The sequence below is a fragment of the Trachurus trachurus genome (assembly GCF_905171665.1).
Source record: "Trachurus trachurus genome assembly, chromosome: 16".
NCBI classification, from domain to species: domain Eukaryota; kingdom Metazoa; phylum Chordata; class Actinopteri; order Carangiformes; family Carangidae; genus Trachurus; species Trachurus trachurus.
Genome location: NC_139902.1, coordinates 29,235,088 through 29,259,240, shown reverse-complemented (window position 1 = coordinate 29,259,240; position 24,153 = coordinate 29,235,088). Strand labels below are relative to the sequence as shown.

At 41.6% G+C, this 24,153-nt stretch overlaps 1 protein-coding gene across 2 annotated transcripts; it reads left to right on the top strand.

Annotated features, from left to right (window-relative positions):
* Positions 1-1,237: 1,237 nt before the first annotated feature.
* On the top strand, positions 1,238-23,538 carry tmod4 (tropomodulin 4 (muscle)). 2 transcript variants are annotated; one of them, XM_083989947.1, is made up of 10 exons: positions 1,238-1,419; positions 11,434-11,601; positions 12,277-12,433; positions 13,579-13,698; positions 18,401-18,493; positions 18,616-18,746; positions 19,358-19,465; positions 20,474-20,617; positions 20,873-21,017; positions 21,582-23,538. In XM_083989947.1, exons 2-10 carry the CDS (start codon positions 11,500-11,502, stop codon positions 21,602-21,604), a joined length of 1,023 nt encoding a protein of 340 aa, XP_083846073.1. In that variant the 5' UTR covers positions 1,238-1,419; positions 11,434-11,499; the 3' UTR covers positions 21,605-23,538. The 2 variants fall into 2 exon arrangements, with proteins under 2 accessions (XP_083846073.1, XP_083846074.1); XM_083989948.1 differs by lacking the exon at positions 1,238-1,419 and adding an exon at positions 9,394-9,415.
* Positions 23,539-24,153: the final 615 nt, after the last annotated feature.

Below are 24,153 nucleotides of genomic sequence, written 5' to 3'. Positions count from 1 at the left end.
TATCCCTCCATCTTTATTTCCTTCCCTTTTCCCTTCCTTCTTCCTTCCTTGAACAAATCTGTTCCCTCCATCTCTCTTTCCTTCCTTTTTCCCATCCTTCTTTCCACAATCCCCTTTCCCCTCCCCTCCTTCCTTCTTTCCGTTCTTCCTTCCTTCATTCTTCTTCCTTCCTTGACCCAATCAGTTCCCTCCCTCCATCTATCTTTCCTTCATTTCCCCTTCCTTCTTTCCTCCCATCTTTCCCTTTGTCCTTCCTTCCCTTCATCCTTCCTTCCTTCCTTTCGTCCTTCCTTCCTTGACCCAGGAGGACAACAGGAGGGTTAATTAGAGCAGGGGTTCTCAACTAGTCTCACTCTGGGACCCACATCTTCCCATGGTCATTAAGTCGTGACCCACTTTTATAGAATTCAAACCAAGAATTTTTTTTTAAAGCCTTTAAAAACTCATCTAGCTCTTTATTGAGCAAAGTGCATTTCAGAGCACATGAATGAAACTGAGGAGGAGCATGACAACTGCACGTACGGAAGTGAATAAAAAAATATCAAACTGCACAAAATGGAGACCAACAAAATGATATATTTGACTTCTAATGCATCTCTGCATTCAGAGCATATTCACAAAAGTGAATAAATATCAAATTGCACAAAATAAAGACTCACAAAACAAAACAAGATTCACTGCATTCAGGCCACATTAATAAGAAACTGATATCTTTGCATTCAGAGCAAATAATAAGAAAGTGAGGAGGACCATTACAACTACATGTGTTCACGTGTCTCGTGTGCCTTTCAAAATAAGTTATTTTTCAAAATAAAAGACATGTCCAACGTCAGATGTGCATTAAATATTATTTACTTTTTTGACCAGCTGTCCACGACCCATCCAGAACGGGTCCACGACCCACTTTTGGGTCCCGACCCACCAGTTGAGAACCACTGAATTAGAGACAGAGTTTCAGCTTCATCATTGAACCACTAGATGTCAGTGTTTCTCTTTCTGTCTGACTCCGCTCAGTTTTAATTGAATGACTGATGAGTATGAGTTCATGCCCCACTTCCCTCCCTCTCTCGCCCCTCTCTCTTCTCTCTCTCTCTCTCTCTCTCTACCTCCCCCGCCCACTCACTCACTCTCTCACAGCCAAAATAATAAAATGCTGACTTCTCAAAGTGCCATCAGTTTGCCTGTCTCAGCATAGCAGCTCTGACGCCCGACGTGAGAGAGAGAGAAAGATAGATAGAGGAGTGAGAGAGAGAGAGAGAAAGAGGGTGGGGGGGTGTAGAGAGAGAGAGAAGAGGAGGAGGAAGAGAGGGGAGGGGGGGTGAGGTAAAGAAAAAAGAGAAACAACTTTCTCTGGTTTCTAACTGCAGGCTCTGCTCTGCCTTGACGAGGGGCTTCAGCAGTGCTTCTGCTTCTCTGAAGGTAGGTCCTCCTGTCTGCTGCTCTCAGTGTGTGTGTGTCTGTGTGTGTGTGTGTGTGTGTTTGGTGGTGGGGGGATCCATGCGGCATGTCGGGGTGATCCCAACTTTAATCTATCTGTCCCCTCGGGGGTCGATGAGGGAGGGTGGATGGGGGGTAAAGTCTCTAATGTGACTTCACTGCATGTGTCAGTGTCACAGAGGCGTTTTATTTTGAAAAGTCTGAGCTTCTTCTTCTCGTCGTTGTGTCACTGTGGTGGTCGTTGTGTCACTGTCATTGTGGTGAAAAGTGAAATCCTGTCACTCACACATGAAGCCATCATAGTGGCATGTGGGGGGGTTAAGCCGTCCATTTAGCTGCCCGTCGCTCCACACTGAGTTGGGGATTGGGGATTTAGAGATGTTGTCCTATTGGGGGAGCTGGTGGTGGTGGTGGTGGTGGGGGGGTTTGTACAGCCTCTGATAGATAGGATCTCTGTGACTGTCTGACATTTGTGTCTGCCCCCTGGATCAAAAGTGTGTTTTACTGTATACAACAACTCAAAATCTTACCAAGAATATTTGCCTTATTTCTAGTCAAAATGTCATTTCTAGTCAAAACTAATCTCTTTCCACTTAAAATAAGACTCATCACATTAAAAAGTAGCTTGTTTTTGGACACTTTTTTACTTCTTTCAAGCAGATTTTCACTTGAAGTAAGTAGAAAAATCTGCCAGTGGATCAAGTTTTTCTTTCTTATTACAAACACAAACATCTTGCTTTCACTGGCAGATTTTTCTACTTATTTCAATTGAAAATTAGTTTGAAACAAGTGAAAACTGTCTAAAAACAAGTAAATTTTTAGGTGATGAGTCTTATTTTAAGTGGAAAGAGACATTTTGACAAGAAAGAAGACAAATATTCTTGGAAAGATTTTGAGTTTTTGCAGTGTAGGATCTCATCATGGCTCAGATGTGGTGAAAAGGGGGGGGGGGGGAAGAAAAACACAGATAGATATAAGAGTCTGAGAAGCTTTTTCCACTTGTTGCATTTCAAACTGGCGCTGGTTAGATTGAGAAAAAAAGAAGAAGCCAGGTTGCTCTTCTTCAAAATGTCTGTCCAGAAGCAGCAGCAGCAACCCAACGCCTGCCTGCCTGCCTGCCTGCTGGAAGTCGCTGACTTGTGAAGCTAAAATTAAGCTGAGGGCTGATTCGGTATGTCACACTGGGGCGGTAAGACGTGGAGAAGATGACCCGAGGATGGCGACAAATCTGCTGAGCGGTCGGTCAGTAGTTTGGACTTCACTCCACTCTGCTACTGGTTTAAAACTCAGGTCTTCATGGTTATAAGAAGAACCAGTTAAACTAAAGAGAGTTAAGTGACCTCAGTTTATTCTCCAGTGCAAAAAAAACGCACAGAAGCAGCGGAGGAGTGTAAATCAATTTGGAGCATTTATGAGAGTATAACCTTTGTCACTGTGTAATCTAAACCCTTGTAATGGGCTCTGACTTGTAAAACATGCAGCAACTCTGAGGAGTCACCTGAGCTCCTGCTGCTGCACATTAATAAGGACAATCAGAAACTGCACCAGCTCCAAAACTACAGTAGTAAAGCAGCAACAGTTGGCAATGTCTTCGTTAATGTAGCTACATGCTGCTCCAGATACTCATCCTACAGATGGGTGGAGGTGGATGTGTAGACTAAGGACCTGTGAGCTCATCACACTTCCTGGCCTGCAGATATTTTGCTCCGTCTCTCTCTCTCTCTCTCTGTTCTCGTGTTTGGAGCCCCAACAAGAACAAAATTCAAACATGTGTTTCCTGTTTTGGTTCAGACTCCACCTGGTTCAGGTCAGAGATCAGAGGTCAGCTTTGTTCAGCTTTGTTCAATTGGCTCAGTCAGCCAATAGCGATGCAGCGTGCAGGGTTTCTCTCCAAACAGAAATGTAATATATGACATATTATGTGACTATATCAAGACTTATGTTACCATATATGTCACTTATAAGGGAATATGTTATTGTGCATGTGCAGATACAACTATACAGACAGAATATTTGAAATACCTATAGTCATTAGTCAATATGTGTGCATATCATGAAAATATCTACATGCTTAAACAGGTTTTTCCAACTAATTTTCATCTTTTTCTGTTTCAAATGTTTTTACAGTGTATCAGTAATACATATTTCTTTGATATAGACATTGCCTCGTTTCAATTATAGCGCTTCACAAGTGTAAGTTCAAAATGTTAAATTGGTTTCAGACTTTAAGACAAATACTGACAGACTTAACATGTGTCCACTGTCCACATGTCTACAATATAAACATAAATAGGCCACTTAAACTCATAATAATTGGTTTTATATATGGGTTTTATGTTTGTTTTATAAGAATACATAAACAAAACTATGAATCTGACATGAAAAAGCTGAGCATATAGACTTCTATATGTAGGCTGCTTTAATAAACTGTATATAAATATATATAAAACATAATATCTCTTTATATAATTTTATTTTTATCGTTACACTTCTCTATGGGTGGAAATAGTGCATGGAATCAGCACATGACCTGTAAGCATGTGTTTGGATGTTGTTGAACTGTGAGTTTGATTTATCTGATGATCAGTTTCTGGTCCAGTTCCAGGTCGTTGTGGACGAACGTGGGTTTTAAATCTTGTTCAGACATAATAAGTGTTTGGATAAGGGCCTGAATGATTCAGATTGAACTGATCCAGTATTTACCACAAACTAAAAATAAAGTCTTTGATTGGATTTGATGCAAAATTCAGATTTTATTAAACATGACCTCACAAGTGAAGCTGCCAAAGAAAAACACCAACAGGCGATTGAACACAACTTTTATTTGTCCAAACTTTTGGAAATCAGCATTCATTATCTTCTCCTCCTTCTTCTCCTTCACCTGATATGATTTATGTACATCCAATCCTCCCCTCCCACTGCAGACTAAAATAGAAGTCCCAGCTTTCTGCTGAGCATATTTTAGTTACATAATGAGCCCTGGGGTTTTAATTAAATCTAAATGAGTCTGTCCCTCCTTGTGCCTCGTCGTCGTTGTCCCACATTAGGGCGTTTATTGTAATTATCACATCAGTCTCAGGAGAATCCTTTAAAAAAAACTTTTTACTAACCGTCGAGAAATTCAGCCCTGGCTTGTAAAAGGAGAAGAGGTCACAGGTTGGTTTGACGGCCTCTGGATCAGATTTGTGTCATACGGCGGCGGCTTGTGGCGCATATTAAAGGAGAAATTAGACTGGACAACGATGAGACAATATGGCAGCTGTCATCAATCAAACCACAATAATAAAAACCTGGACGTACGTTTATGACCCGGTTGTTCAGAAGACCGGTGTCATTCAGGACTTCCCTACAGGCAGCAGCTGCAGGTGCAGAGCATGGTTGAGATTCAGGGCTGGAAAAAGAAACGTCCGGACGGTGGCCAGCTGGCAGCGGCAGCAGGTGACCGCCACCGCTCCCTCCCTCCCTCCCAGCTTGGTTTGGTTCGTATAGAAACCCACTGGGACTCTGCAAGGGGACAGATGCACATTCACAAAACATCCAGCCTGTTTTCCATTCAGAGCAAATCACAACACAACACAACACAACACAACACAACACAACACAACGTTGCACTGCAAAAACTCAATATCTTACCAAGAATATTTGTCTTATTTCTTGTCAAAATGTCTAATTTCTAGTCAAAACTAATCTCTTTCCACTTAAAATAAGACTCATCAGCTAAAAATGTACTTGTTTTTAGATAATTTTCACTTGTTTCAAACACATTTTCACTTGGAGTAGGCCTAAGTAGAAAAATCTGCCAGTGAAAGTAAGTTTTTGTGCTTGTAATAAGAAAGAAAAACTTGCTTCACTATCAGATTTTTGTACTTATTTCAAGTGAAAATCTGCTTGAAAGAAGTAAAAAGTGTCTAAAAACAAGCTACTTTTTATGTGATGAGTCTTATTTTAAGTATAATTTGATTTGTTTTGACTAGAAATGACATTTTGACTAGAAATAAGACAAATATTCTTGGTAAGATTTGGAGTTTTTGCAGTGTGGGCCTGTCCGACTGTTTCTACTATAGCTGCTTAGAATTTCTGCTTTTCCGTATACAAGAAGAAGAAATAGGCTATCGAATATCTGTCTTTCTAAAAGCTCTCTGGAAGACTGTGCAGTATAACTTATAATGACGTCCAGTTCCTTAGCTGGCAGGCTGGTGGTATGCAGTCGTCTGAGCCGTCGCTCTTAGCTCAAGTGTCAGAAAACAGCCGTGTATTTAACTCAACAATAAGCGAGGCTCAAAGGCTTCACTGCAGGCAAATCACATGAGCCTTGTTTGGAGGGAACCCGGGGGCCACATTCACTTCTTAAGTCACAGACTGACAAACTAGAGTCGATACAGTAGTTAGTCGAAGAGGTAGACGTTTGTATTAAAGCTCTAAACAGTATAAAGGTAGATGTTTGTGTTAAAGCTCCATACAGTATAAAGGTAGATGCCCATGTGTAGTGTGATTATAAAGCAGCTCTAGGTTCTATATTAATACTGTGAAAGTATCAAAGCCTCAGTTCACAGAGAAATGCACACAGCCTGTATTCAGAAACTGAGCCTTTAAAAACCAGCCGTCAGGACTTCCTGTAACTTTGTGATGTCACAATGAAGCAGTCACCCTAAGCCCCACCCACCTGGACCCACCATCCGAACCTTGCAGGATTTGGTTTCTACCTGATATCAGCTCTATTTTTATATCCAACCTCAAGCTTTTTCTTTATTTATTCATTATTCAGTCACTCAGGAAACAGCCAACCTGTTGTCTTTTGACTTTTACAGAGCGGAGATGCAAAACTCTTCTTTATTTTGGTTCTTAAAACCACAAATAGGCCTATAGCCTCTGGAGATCAAAACTTTGTAATAAAACACAGGAAAAGTGTAAAATATTGGACCTTTAAGACAATAAAATCTCATTTAGCTCTCATTAAGCTATGATTAAGATGTATAAATCATTGCATGACAATAAAAATAAAAAAGAGTTGTATTTATTATTGACTGCTTTTAAACCTGTGCTGCTGACCTTATAAAAAGGCACCTTAAGAGTGTGATGTCAGTGAAGCTGTCGAGACTTAAAGGCAGTTTCTTTTAGCTTGTTGGTGTTAAAGAGTAAAACCTGTTTTATCCCTGATAAAAAGTGAGTTTAGGTAGATTTATCCTCCGCCTGGTTCTTCCTGAGCTGCAGCCTCCTTCCCCCCCCTTCATCCTCTTAAATCTCCTCCATCTTCCTCCGCTCTCAGCTGCGTGATCCGCTGTTTGTGTCACTGGCTTTACGCATTAGAGCCACGCGGAGCAGCGGCCCAGTGACACACACACACACACACACACACACACACACACACACACACACACACACACACACACACACACACACACACACACACAACCAGGAAGTTTTGAAGTAAGTTTGAGGTCTGCATGTGTTGGCTTTTGTAGCTGTTATACTGTTGGATGAGGAAAAAATGGTTTTGTTTATGTGTGTGTTTGTGTCTCAGTGTGTGTGTGTGTGTGTGTGTGTCACTGGGACAAAATAATAGAACGAATCGCCTTGTTGTTTACAACTACTTCCGGGTAGAAAACCAGCATGTAATTTGAGACTTTAGCTATTCTATAGCCTACTGTATCATGTTTTTCATATCACCGTTAAGACAGATTTGAAATGATTGAAGAAACTTTACTGTTTCTGTGTGCACGAGCAAAGCAGTTTTGTGTTGCTATGTGTGGTATTTATTCAGTTTTGGGGAATCACTGTGTCTAGAAAGCATCAGTGGCTCAGCTGACAGGGACAACGGCAGTAGCTAAGCTAACGGCAGTGGAGCTAACGGCAGTAGCTAAGCTAACATCAGGACGTCAACTGTTAAAACCCTTCCTTTGTCGGATATACGACATGAAACTACTCCAGTTAGCTCAGTCATGTTGTAACTAAGATATCCGCTGGAGAAAATATTTTTTCATCGACCGTTTATTGAGTAACTGAAAACGTGCACAAAGAAATAGTGATGTTTGTCCAATCATTGGTTTTATGACTTTACAAACATCAGATTAGTCTAAACGGTGATATAGTGACATGAAAAATGAGATGATAGCGAAACCCTCGTCCGTCACTATTGTTCTCATGCTGGTTTTCTACCCGGAAGTAGTTGTAAACAACAAGGCGATTTGTTCCTCAATGGAACACTCCAGTTCTGTTTCTGTGGCGACTGTCCTGTTGTCAAGGAAACCATCAGGATGGCACCACAGACAAGTTACACTGTAAACAAGTTGTTGCATCGTAAGCTGTGTTTCTGAGGCGGATGCAGGTCAGGCACTGTGAGTTTTTAAATTTAATTTATATCATTATTGCTGCTAAAAGTCAGAGCCATGCTGTGTTTTTAGGTTGTTTGTCCTGTTCTTCTGGATAGGCTATGACATCTGACAAACACTGAGATTGCAAATTCAGCATCGTATATCCGCCTGTGAACGCAGCATCTCCATCATCCAGCATCGTAATGTCTTTAAATTAAATGTTCAACTGGATTCAACCGCAAACTGATCTGCTTTTGTCCCTCTGAACGACGCAGTAACGTTAACTTACTTCCATGACTACAATTTTTTTGGCACTAAACCTTCAGTTCAATTGGACTCAAGGCGAAAGGTCACAATGATCTCAGACACGAAAAAATTATGACAACATTTCACACAACTGGTCTAAGAAGTGGTGGAGGGATACGACCATGAGGTGTTTTTACCTTTCTACTTGTTTGTTTATCGGCAGGATTACTGAAAAACTATTGATTTGTGAAAACCTTGATGAAGACAGGGGCCAGGGACAGTTTGTCAATGATTTGATTAAAGTGCAGATCCAGGAATAGTTTTTTTTATTTATTTTTTTATCAATCTTCCAGGAAATAAGGTTTCAGTTTTGACAGTTTCCTCATAATAATCTGAATCTATCTGACGTGTGTAGGAAGGTTTAGCCAGGTTTAGGCGGAGGTACAAGCTCTGTTGAGTGTTTTTAGTGGGTTACGTAAGACACTTTAAATTCCCTTTGTGTATAAACTTGCTAACACTTAACCTACAGAGGCTTTTTACCTGCAGAAAAGTGCAGCGTCATTACCTGTTACCTTGTTCCTCCTGGCATCTCTGCAGTCTCACTGTGCCTCACCGTTTTAATGCAGGATACAGCTACGACCCTTATCCTTGTCCATGTGCAAGAAAAAGTTGCATTTTTTCCTCCTTTTTCATTTCTTCCCTGAGCATAAACACGATCATATCCTGAAGCGTAAAGTAAAACTGTACGATACTTGAACCCCGTGTTGCCATCACAGATCCCAGATGTTAATGCTTACTGACATAGGCCTACTACAAGCAGAACTGGCTGAATGAAAAAAAAAAAACACATCTGTGACCTGAGGAGGGGAAGGGGAGGGGGGCGGGGGTTCTTCTCTGGCCAAGTTGGGATGAAATTTGGACCGAAAATTAAAAACATTGGATCTCACAAACCCGATAGCTGCATTACTCATACTCTGACCCCGGGTGGGTGTACGTATGTTATCGTTGTGGTATTTCCTCGTTTTTTTTTTCTGTTTTGAACTTGCTGCTGTTTGCTGTATCACACAGAGCTAATTGTGTTGTTTATGTGTGTGTGTATGTGTGTGTATGGCTCTTCATGCTGATATGTTTCAGGGTGGGTCCCCTACTGTAAGAAGAGTGAATGTCTGTCAATGATAAATAAGGGATTGCACTTTCCACCCTCCTCTCCTCTCCTCTCCTCTCTCTCTCTCTCCTCCATCCTGCTATTCTTAGTGTGGTGAGCTCAGGGTTTAGAGTTACAAGGTCCTTGATTTCTCTCTCTCTTGCTCTCTCTCTGTCTCTCTTTTTCACTTTCTTCACTCCTCTCTCTGCCTCAACGCTCGGCCTCTTTGCCTCTCAGAAGACTGCAGCCGGTGGCATCACCTCTCCTCTGTTTTGAGGTGAAAATGAAGCTTACGTAAGAAATGCGCCCCCACCTCCTCCTCCTCCTCCTCCTCCTCCTCCTCCTCCTCCTGAGGTTGAAGCTGAGGCTGCTGCAGCATATTTACCCTGACTGTGCCCTCCTGAGTACTGCACCTTTGTTATTGGAAATGCAACTATTATTATCATTGTCGCAGTATTGAAGCGCTCGGCTGAGGGCAGCTGATAAGCCCAATGAAGATCACTGGAATTGTTGGGCAAGGACAGTGGGACAGTGGAGGGTCTCTGAACTGAACCGTTTATCATGTGATATACAATAATCAATAGAAAAAAATAGAAAAAAGAGTTTTGTGAGGTCACATTGACTTCTGAGCAACAAAATTTAAAGGTCCAGTGTGTAATATTTGGCAAGGTTTATTGGCTAAATCTTAATATAATACTACCCATGAATACATTTGTATAAGTGTATAATCGCTATAAAATAAAATTAATTTGGTTTTCGTAGCCTTATAATTATTCTTTATTATCTACATATAGCAAGGGTCTTGCTTTAAAGAGCGTCGCCATCTTGCGCCACCATGTTTGTACGGCAGCCCGAACGGAAAATCCAGCCAGTTAGAGAGCGCGTTTCAAGAGTTTCACGTTCATAACGAAGAAGAAGAAGGCAGAAGGAAAGAAGAAGGAGTAGGAAACAGCAGACATATCGTAAAATGGTTTAGATTTTCACCTCATTGGTCGCTCCATGCTCCTGAAATACTCCCAGTTGTCCCAGTCGTGGTAAAAAAAAAGTTTTTTTGTCCTTGGAGGCCATCGTCACTTTGCCAATGAGAGGGGTGAGTGCAAGCGAGCACTGCAAACTATAATCTGAACGCTGGATATCACGGTTTTCCCCCCATTTTACATACTGGACCTTTAATTCTTCAGAAGTTGTGTTCTTGACAATGGGACAGATTTAAGGACAAAGCAGTGAAGAGTTTAATAATAATAATAATAATAATAAAAAAGGTGTCAAGTTCCTGATTTATGGCGAGGTCACAGTGATCTTGACCTTTAACCTTTGACCACCAACAGTTTCGACTTTGGTGCCAGATGTTTTTCTGTAATTCTGTCCAACTGTTCCTGGTGTATCGTGTTCACCAGAGCGGGAATGAGGCGTGAGGTCACGGTGATGTTGACCCTTGACCTTTCACAACCAAATATCTGATCAGGGGTTCAAGGTCTCTGGTTCCAGTGAACGGGACGGAGGTCTTCGTGTATACAAAACACCTTTAGCTCCAGACGTTGTCGTCACAGAACAACAATATTTCAGCCAACTTTATCGACATTAAAGGGATAGTTCACCCAAAATTGAAATTTCACTCATTATCTACTCACCCTCATGTGGACTAAGGGCTGGGAGAAGTTTCAGAGTCCTCCGTGGCTTCTCTGAGTTACAGGGGGTCTCGGCGTAGCAGTGCATGTCCATATAACGGTTGCAAATGGATACCAACTGTCTTCGTGACAAAAAGACACACCAAAAAACATCCAAATACCTCCATGCTGCTCGTATGTAATGTCCGTCTTGTATTGAAGCCCCGAAATGCCAAATTGTCCCGAAAAAAATAAAAGAAGTCTATATTTCAAGCTTGTTTGTAGCGCGAAGAGGAGCTTTGAGAAGCTTCCGCTACAAAACAAGCTTGAAATATAGACTAATTTAATTTTTTTCGGAACAATTTTGCATTTCAAGGCTTCAATACAAGACGGACATTACATACGAGCAGCATGGAGGTATTTGGATGTTTTTTGGTGTGTCTTTTTGTTACGAAGAAAGTTGGTATCCATTTGCAACCGTTATATGGACATGCACTGCTACGCCGAGACCCCCTGTAACTCAGAGAAGCCACGGATAACAATTTAAATTTTGGGTGAACTATCCCTTTTAAATATTTTGCAAAAGACAAGATCAAAGTTCAAAGAAACCAGAAAAAAAAACCTCACTATGACCCTCACTTTCTCTCCCCCCTCCCCCTCTTCTCTCTCTCTCTTCTTCCCCACCCAGGGGTGTGCAGTGGTGTGTATGAGTGAGTGTGTGTGTTGTTGTGTGTGAGCCGAAGCCTCAGGAGCCATGTCGGACCCCAGGGACATCGACGAGGATGCCATCCTCAAGGGCCTCAGCGCCGAGGAGCTGGATCGGCTGGAGTATGAGCTGCAGGAGATGGACCCCGAGGTAGGAACCAGGTTGACTCCTCTGATTGGCCGGATGTGGTGCCTCAAGTCCACAAGTCCTGCAGGTTTTTGTTTCTCCAGGTGGTCGATCAGTGTGTTCCTAGAAAACTCTGTAGATTCATGACTAAAATAATGTGCACGCATAAAACTGGACATATTTTGTGCACTTTTCCAGTTTATTTCTTCTCCCACAATTAGTCATAACTGAATGAAGATGCATCCAGACAGGCATCTACAACTGTGATTAGTAGGCTAAATATCAAAACAGACATTTTGCCATGTGCCATACTTCACTGAATTTAAAATAGGAAGACGCTGAAGATCTACAAGCTCAGTGACCTCTGTTGCTCCTGCACTCGTCAGGTCACAGTGACACATTTGTCCCATTTTCTTCTCAGGTTTCATTGTAAATTTCGTTGTGTAGTGTAGTGTAGTGCAAAAGCGTGCAGCACTACACGGCGTCGTGTTGAAATGCATGAATGATTTGCTTGTAAATCCAAGAAAAATGAAAAATAATTATAATTTCTAAAGGAAATTTGTCTTAAAATGTACTCCTCTCCTCTCCTCTCCTCTCGTTCTGTCCATCCAGACACTTTAGCAGTCATTCTAGTCTTTCTCTTCTACTCTGCTCCTAAGGTCACATCAACATAACCTTTCACCCCCCCTGTTCTCCCAGAATGCCATGCTTCCCGCTGGCTACCGGCAGCGCGACCAGACGAAGAAGACCGCGACGGGGCCGTACGACCGCGACGCCCTGATGCAGCACCTGGAGAAGACGGCCATTGAGCACCCGGACAGGGACGACCTGGTGCCCTTCACTGGGGAGAAGAAAGGTGGGAGTGTGTTGGAGGAGGAGAAGGCTCGATATTTACACCTACACAAAACACATAATAATCTAAAATGATCATGTTTGCATGTGTGCAAAGGAAGATTATTAGATTAAAGGGATAGTTCACCCAAAATTGAAATTTCACTCATTATCTACTCACCCTCATGTCGACTAAGGGCTGGGAGAAGTTTCAGAGTCCTCCGTGGCTTCTCTGAGTTACAGGGGGTCTCGGCGTAGCAGTGCATGTCCATATAACGGTTGCAAATGGATACCAACTGTCTTCGTAACAAAAAGACACACCAAAAAACATCCAAATACCTCCATGCTGCTCGTATGTAATGTCCGTCATGTATTGATTTCGACATGAGGGTAAGTAGATAATGAATGAAATTTGAATTTTAGGTGAACTATCCCTTTAACAATGAAGAAAGTGTGTCCAACCAGCACAGTGGAGTCATCTCTGTTCAGGGTTGTCGCCATTTTTGCATAATTAGGCATCAGCAGAGATGTAATGATATAATTACCACAGCTCTATACACTGGATATAATGGTTCAGTAGGTCTTTACCACACATAACACTTCATACATACATACATACATACCTTCAGTCTCCATAGACTCCAGTTCTCCTCCTCCTGACTCCGACAGCTGCTCTCTATTGTAGTTTGTGATGCACCGGTGCACAGCAGCAGCTTCAGCTCTTATACTTTCAGGTTATGTGTGTGGTTTTTTGCAGCTCACTGAGTTTCAGGGCCATTTTCATCGAAGTCCACACGCACACACACACACAGGCCGACACGTCTTATTACACCTACGCCGGGAAATGACTTCTGTAGTTCCAGTGCAACAACACACACATCTCTGTGACAACGAGAGATAGGTTTAGACTCCAGTGGAAAACTGGGTTTATTAGACCGGTCTGTAAAATCTGTGATAAGCCCCCCCTGTTTACTCGTGTTTTGGGGAAACATGATCCGAAGAGAGCTTTCACCGCAAACAGAGACACATTTACTGTACAATTCGGCCATTAACGCTGGGATATTTGGTTTTAGACACTGATGCATTCACGTGGTCAGGTAAAAGATACTGTGGGAAAGTGTTGTTCACACAGTGTCACATTTACTCCCGTCTCTTTGTGTGTGTCACCAGGGAAGACCTTCGTGCCAAAGAAACCAGCAGAGATCCCCGAACACGAGCAGGTAAAGCTGGAACCGGAGCTGGAGGAGGCTCTGAAGAACGCCACCGACGCTGAGATGTGTGATATTGCAGGTGAGACAAACACTGTCACTAATACTATTCATAGAAGTCTATAATACCAAGTCTAACACACATTCACTAAGGACAAACTGTACATCGTAAACACAGGAGGTACAAACTAACATATCCAGCTGTGCTTCTTCTACTCTGACCATTCAACATCTCTATTTCTGTCAATCATTGAATGAATATGAAAACATAACAAGTCATCACAAACACTTCTAAAATGACACAAGGTTAAAATCTATCAGCATCTTCTGTCTCAACAGCTAAGCCTCTTAACTTTCAAAACTTCCAAAATAAAAGTCTCTACATTAAAAATCCCAAATTGAAACCAAACTAATTAGATAACTGAAGAAGTAACTTTGTATCTGACTACCTCAGTTCTTAACTGAGCACACAAAGACTTTTGCATTGCCTGCAGATTTAATTGCACATAGCCTATGGCTCTGTACAGTTATCTTATTTGTTTTGATTTTTAACCTTTGGTTTTCTACACATTTCTTGTTTCTACTCTTTTTTTATAAACTTTTTTTTTTGTTAAGCAGTTGTTTTTTATATTGCACTGCTTGTTATTTCCAAATACATGTGTCCAGGGATTTGATTAATTTGGAAACGATGAAGAAACAGTAGTGGTTTGATGATAAGCAAGGTTGTGAAGATTCAGATTTGCAAAATTAGGGGCAAAAAAATGAAAAGAGATGAAAAAACAGTGACTTCTATCAAGCAGAAACATCTAGAGTTAAGCATGAGAGATTAAAATTGGGTAAAGTAATGCAGTCACACTTCCAAATGAAGACATGATGGAAAATCACTGAAATTCATAATAATAGCAACAGGAGAAAAAAATCATGTCACAACAAACCAGCTTCACCACCATCATATCCAACATGTTTTAACTTTGAAGCTCTGAGCTTATAGAGTGAGTTCTTCATTATCAATTACACCTGTGCTTTTCCCAAAACGTCTGTTCTCCCTATGAGGTCATCTGTTTGCCCTCACGCTGTTTCCCAGCAGCAAAGCGCTTATTAACCTGGTATGACATACACAGCATAGTGTGACCTCAGTGTTTTCATCACAGTGGCTCTGACCCACATAGTTTTTATTATACGAACCCAGTTATCTCCTCCACTGCTGCTGCTCCATATTGTTCCCTAGTCTGAACACTCAGACAGTCCACTGGTCCCAGGCTAACGGACATGGACAGACATGCAACGGGGTCCGATTCCCCACACTCAGCAGCACAGAAATAAATAAGCCTGTCCAACCCCCACTCCACTCCACCCCCCAGGCCACCGACGGCAGCAGGGTGGAGTGGATGTGTGGACTGTGGAGGCAGAGATACTAGGCTGTATCTCTTTAAAACAGAGAGTGGGAAGGTGTTGTCCTCTGAAGCTAAAGATCAATATCAACAACCAATGTTTAGACATGCGAAGTGTAGATTTGACATTTTATTAATACACTATAATTAGTTGTCTTAGTGACATAGCACAATAAGCTGTCTGACCTACAGCTGTTGCACTGTCTGCTAGCAATAGTGTGCTAATTAAAATTGGGTGAAAAAATGTGTTTCTGGTTGTTTTACTAATGTTTTAAACAGACTTGTTTTCACAAACAGGCTAAAATACTGAAGCTAAAGCTACATGCGCTAATGTAGGTATATTTTGACACAATTAAAGCGTACCCAGATAACCAAATTAAATTCCTAGCCAAACTCTCAGCTAGCAATAGCATGCTAATTCAAATTGATAAATGATTGGGGTGGGGGTGCATCTAGTTCTTTATTAATGTTTAGTTTTTATACAAATGACATCAGGCTAAAATAGGCTACTGAATAAGCTACATGGCCTGCCAGATGAATTTCCCATGGGGATTAATAAAGCAATTCGTATTTGTATTCGTATTTTGTAATGTAGGTTGTAAACATATTTTGGCACAATTGAAGTATAGTCTGATAACCAAATTAAACTCTTGTCCAATTCTGAGGTTTGTGCGGCCTCAGGTCCTGCAATAGCATGCTAATTAAGATAGCTAAAGGAGTTGGTTGTTACTATAATACAAATGTGACATCAGGCTAAAAGACTGAAGCTAGAGCTACATGTCCTGCTAACGTAGGTTGTAAACATATTTTGACAAACTTGATGTTTTACCTAGATAACCAAATTAAACTTCTAGCCAAACTTGTACTCAGGTCCTCGGGCCTGTACAGTACTTCCACATCTGGGCAGAATCTGGCTGTTGTCCTGGTACTGGCTGAAAGTCGACAGGTTTTCCATGTGGGCGCCAGAACTGGTCCAGATGTGGTCGTAGCATCTGACAGTCATGCTGTATATGGGCCAGTTTTGGGCCGTGGAACCAAGTTTATACATGGGTCAAAAGAAAACAAATATGTGGCCCAAAGGAGGCAAAATAAGGCAAACACTTGTGTTAGAAAGGTAAAGAAAGATACAAAAAAACAAAAACCTAGCTGCACCTCGCTAATCAATGACTGGACAGTGGCCAGTTGGAGATGGGGTTAGCGAATGGTCAGTTATGTCAATGAATGTGAATTTTCCCTTAAAAATAAATACTGAACACTAAAATAATCAAAAGAAATATGTAGTGTAAGATTCATTGAAATATGATATCAAGGCCAAATTGAGTTGTAAAACGTTCTCACATAGTGAACACCCCCCTGTGCCACACTGCTGTGACAGACCGAACAGGCAGGCATCCGGAAAGCCAGAGCAGGGGAGCCTGTTTGTCCGGCTCCATCGGCCTGTCAGAGGGAGAGACCCTGGACCGGGTCCAGCGGAGGATTAAACCTCAGTTAGCCTCTGTCAGTCTTTTGTTTGGACTTTTTGGCAAACGGACTAAAAGGGGATGAATAGCCTGGCCGAGCCGCTCCGTGAGCTCGGGGCCAACAAGTCACCCTGCCTGGAGACTTAATTTTCACGTTATATTTATGACATTAACACGTTGCTATATTGAGCTTTTTAGTTATCTGCAGCCTAGTTTGTTCTGTAAAGCTACTGTGGGTTATTCCTAGGGCCAGACCGGATGACGTCTGGGTGTTCGGGGCTGATAACGCCCCCCCAACGCCAACACCAACACCAACACCAGAGCAGGCAGCTGTCTCCCTGGCCTGGCCTGGTCTCCTCCTCACAAGGCCCCCTCTCCTTTCCATGGTTTCCCTACACCGGGTCAGGAGGCTGGTGGGTGGGAAGGGGTTGGTGGTGGTGGTGGGTATATAGGGGGTGGGGTGGGGTCGCTGTCACAGCAGTTGGCTCGTGACACAGTTTCTGAGAGGTTACAAAAAAAGGGCAAGAAATGAGCCAGCAGGTCTGCCCCCTGCTGGTCATATAGATGAACAACAGGAGCTGGAACAAGAGCAAATATGCTTCAATGTAAACTGAGTTCTTCTAATACGTTGTCATTCAATCTCCAAATCAATGAAACTACCAGAAGTACGATACTTTTAGGATTTTTAATTTCTTTTACTCTCTCTCAGAGGAGAATAATGTAAATTTTACTACACATACAGTACTTCAGCTTTAGACGTTCAAAAGATAGGCAAGGCATCTTTAATATAGCGCATTTCATACCAAGGCAACTCAATGTGCTTTACATGAAGACAAAACATTAAAAAAAGAAGCATAAAACAGAATAAAAACTAACAAAACACTAAAAACAGGGTTAAAAGCAAGAGCAAATAAAAGTAAAAGAAAAGAAAAGAAAATAGATAATAGAATGTTTTTAACCTGGATTTAAAAGTGCTTACAGTTGGGGCTGATTTCAGTTAGATAGACACATATGTATTCTTTGCTGTTGACTCTTGATACATGAAAATATCAAAATGCATCAGAGAGTAATTTATCTTTCTGAAGGGTGGACAAAATAACTAGATATAATATGACTTGTAGACTTTGTGGTGACAAACCCTCTGAGAATTGACATCCAACTCTGCAGTTGTTCTCAGCTCGACAAAGGATTGTAGCACCTTTCGGGCTATTGCTTTGGTTGGTTCCAGTTTTGTTTTTATAGTTACATAAACGCATGATTTATCGCCGGCCTGCTCAGCGTCAATCTGCAGACAAGACCTAGTTAGCAACAAGCTAACTTTTCTCTCATTTCAAGGAGGCAGATGTTTCCCTCAGGAGTCGGTGCAGATCAAACCACAACTGTGACTCTTCACTTTCTGATTTCTGACCTTCATAAACATAGATTGGCAGTCCAAGGCGGCAGCAAATGTAAATTAGATGTGTTCCTGTACAACTAATTCAACATCAACAAGAAAAACATTGAGAAACTTGGAGGCCCACCACCACCACCTCATCCTGCTGTAACTTGTGTTTTTTTGTGTTGTGTGGGGAAACAGTGATAAAACAGCCAGTGACCGAGTTTCCTGCTGAAATAAGACAACCATATCTTTATTATCTCAGCAAACAGACAACACAGAGCAGAGCCAAACATGACGAGATGACGGTAACACACCTCACTCACTCTGTCTCTTTGTGTCCTGGACTCTAAGTCAGAAACACTTTGGGTGATGATGTTCTCGACAGACATGTATTTGTCTTGGGGATATCAGGCAGCACTCGCTGTAAAAACAAACACGACAGAAGCAACAACAACCCTGGACACATGAGCTTCTTCAAATATCACGGAGATATTTTTATCTGAATCGCCTCCTCCCTGACGTGTATTCATAGTGATTGTTTTCTTGTACTTGCAGCTATCCTCGGCATGTACACGCTGATGAGCAACAAGCAGTACTACGACGCTCTGGGCACCACAGGCACCATCGCCAACACAGAGGGCATCAACAGTACGTACAGTATACGCCCTCGTCTTCAATTGGCTGGAAAGATATTCTGGGAAAGTAGCTTCTTGTTAGCGTCATTTTATTTTTATTTTTTTTGACGTGGTATACTGTCTGGCCCGTTCAAGGTGTGGTGAAACCAGATCCGTTCAAGATCTTTCCCGATGAGCCACCGAACCCCACCAACGTGGAGGAAACCCTGGAGAGGATCCACAACAACGACAGCGGCCTGACAGAAGTCAACCTTAACAACATCAAGGTCGGTCCAAAAGCAGAAAAACAAAGATACTTTAGTCTTCAAAGATAGATTTCCATAAATCGTCTAGTCCAGAGGTCTTCAACAGGGGGTCCGTGACCCCTAGGGGGTCCGCGGAGATGCTGCAGGGGGGTCGTGAAATTTTTCGTTGACTAGACAATGTTTTATATCTTTTAGTTTCCACATTTATGTTTCAGATAAAAATGTCAATTGGAATAGCTTCTCTGCATGATTATCATACAGTTGACACACAAAGTTGATTTTGGCATTGTCATCAGTGAACAAGGTCTGTTTATAAATGGCAGAGGGACAGCCCCCTACTTACTGTACCTTGTACACATTTAGAAAAAACATGAATATATACAATATAAGTAGCTTAGTATTGAATGCACAATAACAATAGGTTTATACATGATACTGGGAGCAGTTCAATATAATACACAATTTTAGGGGTCCCTGCTCCATCTCTCCGTCAGTTTGGGGGTCCTTGGCCTGAAAAACGTTGAAGACCCCTGGTCTAGTCTACTGTATTGATCAGGTGAATATAATATAAAACCTGCAGATGCATGAGCTCCAATACTCATAAAGAGGACATCTCTTTATCGTTCCTGCAGGACATTCCCATCCCAACACTGAAAGAGATCTTTGAGGCGATGAAGGGAAACTCTCACGTGGATTTTCTGAGCATTGCCGCGACCCGCAGCAACGACCCTGTGGCCTACGTGAGTTCACTGTCTCCAGCAAAACAGGTTTTGTATGTAGCTAACAGGTGCATTCAGGGTTCAAACTTAACTTTTTTGCTCACTGGCCAACTGGCTAGTGAGCTTTAAAAATCTACTGGCCAGAAAGATTTTTTACTGGCCAAAAATTATAGCTGTTTTGTATATTTTTCATTGTGTTGAACTGTTATAATACACTCATAAGCATTTTTAACACATATCATAGCTATTAGCATATTTTTGTGTGGAATAAAGGAGTCAAGTTTGCCTTTTTTTCCTAAAAGGTTTATTTTAGGGCTGCACATGGTTAACTGTTTAACCATTAACCTATAACAAGAACTTGACCGAATAATACCAGTTAATTATTTTTTTATTTTTTTATTAGCTCCTTATGTCGTCAACTCATGGGGGCGTGTCGACACGTGCAAACTTCCACTGCCTTCAGTCATATTTAGTAGCTAAAAGTTTCACAGGAGGACTGACACTGTGCACCATGAAGGAAGATCAGACAATAAATGTAGCCTACACGGACATAGATGTGCATCACAACGGCACTGCAAAAAGAAGAAAAAAAGGCTTTCCTGCAGCTCCACAGAGGAGCTGTCAGAGGAGCTCTGCTGTTCCTCACTCTTCAGTCTGGTGTTTGGCTGCACTTTCAATAAGAATGTATGTGTATTGGTGTAATCTAAAACACATTAGAGGTTAACTTACATCGCCAGCGCCAGTATGTGATGTTTCATGTAAAAACATCCATTAAACTCAACCCTCTGACCTACATTGAAGGATTACAGGTGTCTCTAAAGGCTTTAAAAACCTGTGTATGGTGTCTGGTGGTGAAGATAAAAAATAAACCAAGTTCTTTAGAAGATGCTTTGGAGATATGAAGCTAAGGAAGTAAATATCTCCTTCTCTAAAGCCTTGTTCCATTAAACCTGGTGACGAGGCCGTTTCACAAAGTTGGTTGTAAAATGTGGATGTCAGTTAAATAACTTGTGTATGTGTGTGTTTCAGGCGTGTGCTGAGATGCTGCAGGAGAACACCAGCTTGCAGAGTCTTAATATCGAATCCAACTTCATTACTTCAGACGGCATGATGGCGATCATAAAAGCGATGGCCAACAACGCCACGCTGGTGGAGTTCAAGATCGACAACCAGGTGGGACAGAGCTTATTGCACAGATATTACAGATACATAAAAAATACAAACATGATACCACTATTATTTTGTATAATAGTGGTATCATGTTTGTATTTTTTATGTATCTGTGAAGCACTTTGTGAGTCTTCTCTGTGAGAAGTGCTATATAAATACAATTTTACTTTACTTACTGACTTATTGACCTGTATATGATGTGGCTGTCAGTTTAATACGGTGAATGTTGATGTGGTTTTCCTTCTCTCCTGGTTACAGAGGCAGAAGCTGGGAGATTCGGTTGAGATGGAGATCGCCTCCATGTTGGAGAACAACTCCTGCATCCTCAAGTTCGGCTACCACTTCACCCAGCAGGGGCCCCGCGCCAGAGCCGCCATGGCCATCACACGAAACAACGACATGAGTGAGCAACACTTGGAAAATCAATTAGAATTTGCAGCATGGAAAAGAACGTCTGCCGTTAAAGGGATAGTAGCATTTTTTTTAAAGTGGGGTTGTATGATTTACAAATAGCCCTGAAGTACTTTAATTGCAGTAGAAGACTCTCTGCACTCCTCCTGTTAGCAACGCCAGCCCATAGCCCTGCCCAGAGATTTACAACATACAGTGTTGTGAACAGACCCAAAGAAACGGCCTATTTTCGCGGAAAAATTATATTATAGCGAACAATGGAACTGTGTTTTTTTTTTCAGGTAAAACCTCTTTTAGGCCGTGAAAATAGGCCGTTTCTTTGGGTCCATTCACAACACTGTATGTTGTAAATCTCTGGGCAGGGCTATGGGCTGGCGTTGCTAACGGGAGGAGTGCAGAGAGTCTTCTACTGCAATCAAAGTACTTAGAGGCTATTTGTAGATCATACAACCCCACTTTAAAAAAAAATGCTACTATCCCTTTAAGAGCCGCCCGCCCATGTGCAAAGATGCTCAAATTAATTGCTTCATAATTCTCTCTTTCCTCCTCATTACAGTCCGCCAGCAGAGATTAAGATGAAAGCAACACGGAGCAAACAGAAGATCAACCAGTTTGGGCCGCTACGGCCTCCAAAGACAAGCCAGCGACAGCCGCGTGCCAGCTTTCTCAACGTGGTGCACCAGAGCTGAATCAATGCTCCTGAATCAAGTCATGGTCAGCGTGCATCCAACAACTAACGAAGCATCCGTGTCCAACCATTTCATATCATTTACCGCGGCCAGCTTTTTGTAGACTGCTGAATTCATCATAAAGGCATGTATAGGTCACAAGCAACAATGTGAAGTGTCTTTTTTTTGTGCTTTTAGTTTGTTGCATTGCCAACATCAACCCCGCCCCAAAAAAAGGTCAACTCTTTTCATCTATGAAAAACACTTTCAATGTGGTGCTATCTATCTATGGTAAGACAACAATCTGTAAATACTTTAAATAAAAATATATATTCAAGTATTCTCTGTAAATGTTTGGTAAGTTTAACTCTATTGTTTCTACTACACCTTATTTAGATGTGGGTATCTTACATTGGCCATGTGAATACATACATATTACCATAATATTGGATAAAATGCCTCAAAACTGCTCATATTCTGCTACATTTCAGTTTTTACAGGTAGAACTGGATCCTGGGGAAAGCTCAGAAACCTGCACAAATTTACTTCAAAGTTCACCTACAAACAAGTGTTTAAGTTTGTGTCAGTCCTTTGTGATTGATATTTTGATCCGGAAACACATTCATGCTTCTGATCCGCCAAAATCATGATGCTTGGTCTCAGAGAGACAAATTTATGATTCTTCATTAGCATCTTTTATTTATTTCGACTTTATTTTGACTGTTAGCTTGTAACTTGCAGCGACTAGCACAGTGTTGGTGGCTATGCTAATGCTAACTCTTGTTCTCTGACAAGAGTTTGGGTTTATTTTGTCAAGTTTGATTCCTTAGGTTATAACTTATATCATATATGAATGTCTGAATTCATACTTATCTGTCCTAAGGAGGAAATACTCACTCATGATAGGTCTAATGGACATAATAATAATGTATAATAATAATGTAAACTTGACCTTATTGGTACCTTTATCAGGTGAGGATCACTTGATGTCCCGGTCCTTTGTTTACAAAATGTTGATGTCGTCAAAAACTATATAGTGATTAATAAAATTATTAAAAATTGAACATACACTACAGTGCTTTTAGAGAGGAACCGTTCACAGCTCTTTAATCCCTTAGTCTCCACTGATCCTCTGACTTCCCCCAAGCACCTGAGCTATTTTTAACCCCACCCACCCACCCTCACGACCCACCCCCATCCCCCCCTCCACCGCCAAACCCTGATGGGAAACGTAACCTAGTCCACTGGGCTTGAGTTACCTTGTTCCAAATATAAGAACCAAGTTTAAGAGGGTTGCACCTGTGTGCACCCGTGGAGATTTATGAACAGAAACAGCTGTTAACCTCTGAGGATTTTGACAGCATTGCTCTGGTTCCTTCCCCCTCCGTCCGTGTCTTTACTTTAACCTATTTCCTTGTTTTATTTAAAACGCTGTTTGACTTAATGTCAAATCTGACATAACACCAACTGATTTCTAGACTTCTCCAAAGGTCATGTTTTTGTTTTTTTCCCTCGAAGCCGTGTAGACTCCTCCACTGGCATCTGACATCTTGAAATGATTTAAAGTCAGCGGTGCCTCCATGGCCACGGTCTATTCTGAGTTCCTCTCCCCTTTGATTGGTGTTTAGCAATAAAACTCAGGTGTATTTTGGGATTGTAATGCAGGATGCCATGCGTACTACTGTGACAGACGTATTCACCATATTGTATTCCAATTGTTTCTTCTCCTTTTCTTTTCTTTTTTTTTTTTGTTGTTGTCATATTTGCGTCAAAGGACTGTGTAAATTGTACCATTAAAAAGGTCAGGCCTGATATTAAAGGTCATCACAATTTAAACGTCGATAACCATCGCACCACTGTCTCTATTTCATCCTGACACGTCTCCATGACGAGTGACAAAGATCCTTAACTCATACAGTATATTAAGTGCGTCCCCATGTGGTGGTGGCGAAGCTGCAAAATAATGAAGTGAGCTTTCGACACATATTAGCGGCGTCATCAGAAACTAACCCATGTTAAGTCCCTCAGCTCCATCCCCACTGACCCTGATGGTATTATCCAATTTATACCAACTGTGTGTGTGTTGTGGAGAATGCTAACCAGTGGCTTCTCCGCCCAGATTAGCACCGATACTGCTGATTGAGTGAGGATTAGTCCGTCCAGATCGAGGCGATTGAACTCCTATTCAAAGGAGTAAAACAGACAACAAAGGGGGATGAAAACGGCTTTTGGGAGACGAGAGATATTCAGCCCGAAAATTCAAGTGTTTGTTCAGCTCTTCAGTGCTTTTCTTTTTGATCCTGAACGAGACAGAGGGCCGATGTCGGTGTGTGGTCAATGTGATCCATTCAGTTCAAAGAGTCAAAACAGTTCAGTTCAGTGATGCTTAACTGTGATGTTTCCTGTTGAGACAAGATGGTGCAGTGTGGGAGTCGTTGCATTGCATCAGTAATAACATCT

Bases quoted from the DNA above. Each gene is read 5' to 3' on its own strand.
- tmod4 (XM_083989947.1), top strand. From the start codon at position 11,500: ATGTCGGACCCCAGGGACATCGACGAGGATGCCATCCTCAAGGGCCTC. The intron at 18,494-18,615 runs GTACGTACAGTA...GGCCCGTTCAAG, and splicing joins CAACACAGAGGGCATCAACA to GTGTGGTGAAACCAGATCCG. The intron at 20,618-20,872 runs GTGGGACAGAGC...TCCTGGTTACAG, and splicing joins AGTTCAAGATCGACAACCAG to AGGCAGAAGCTGGGAGATTC.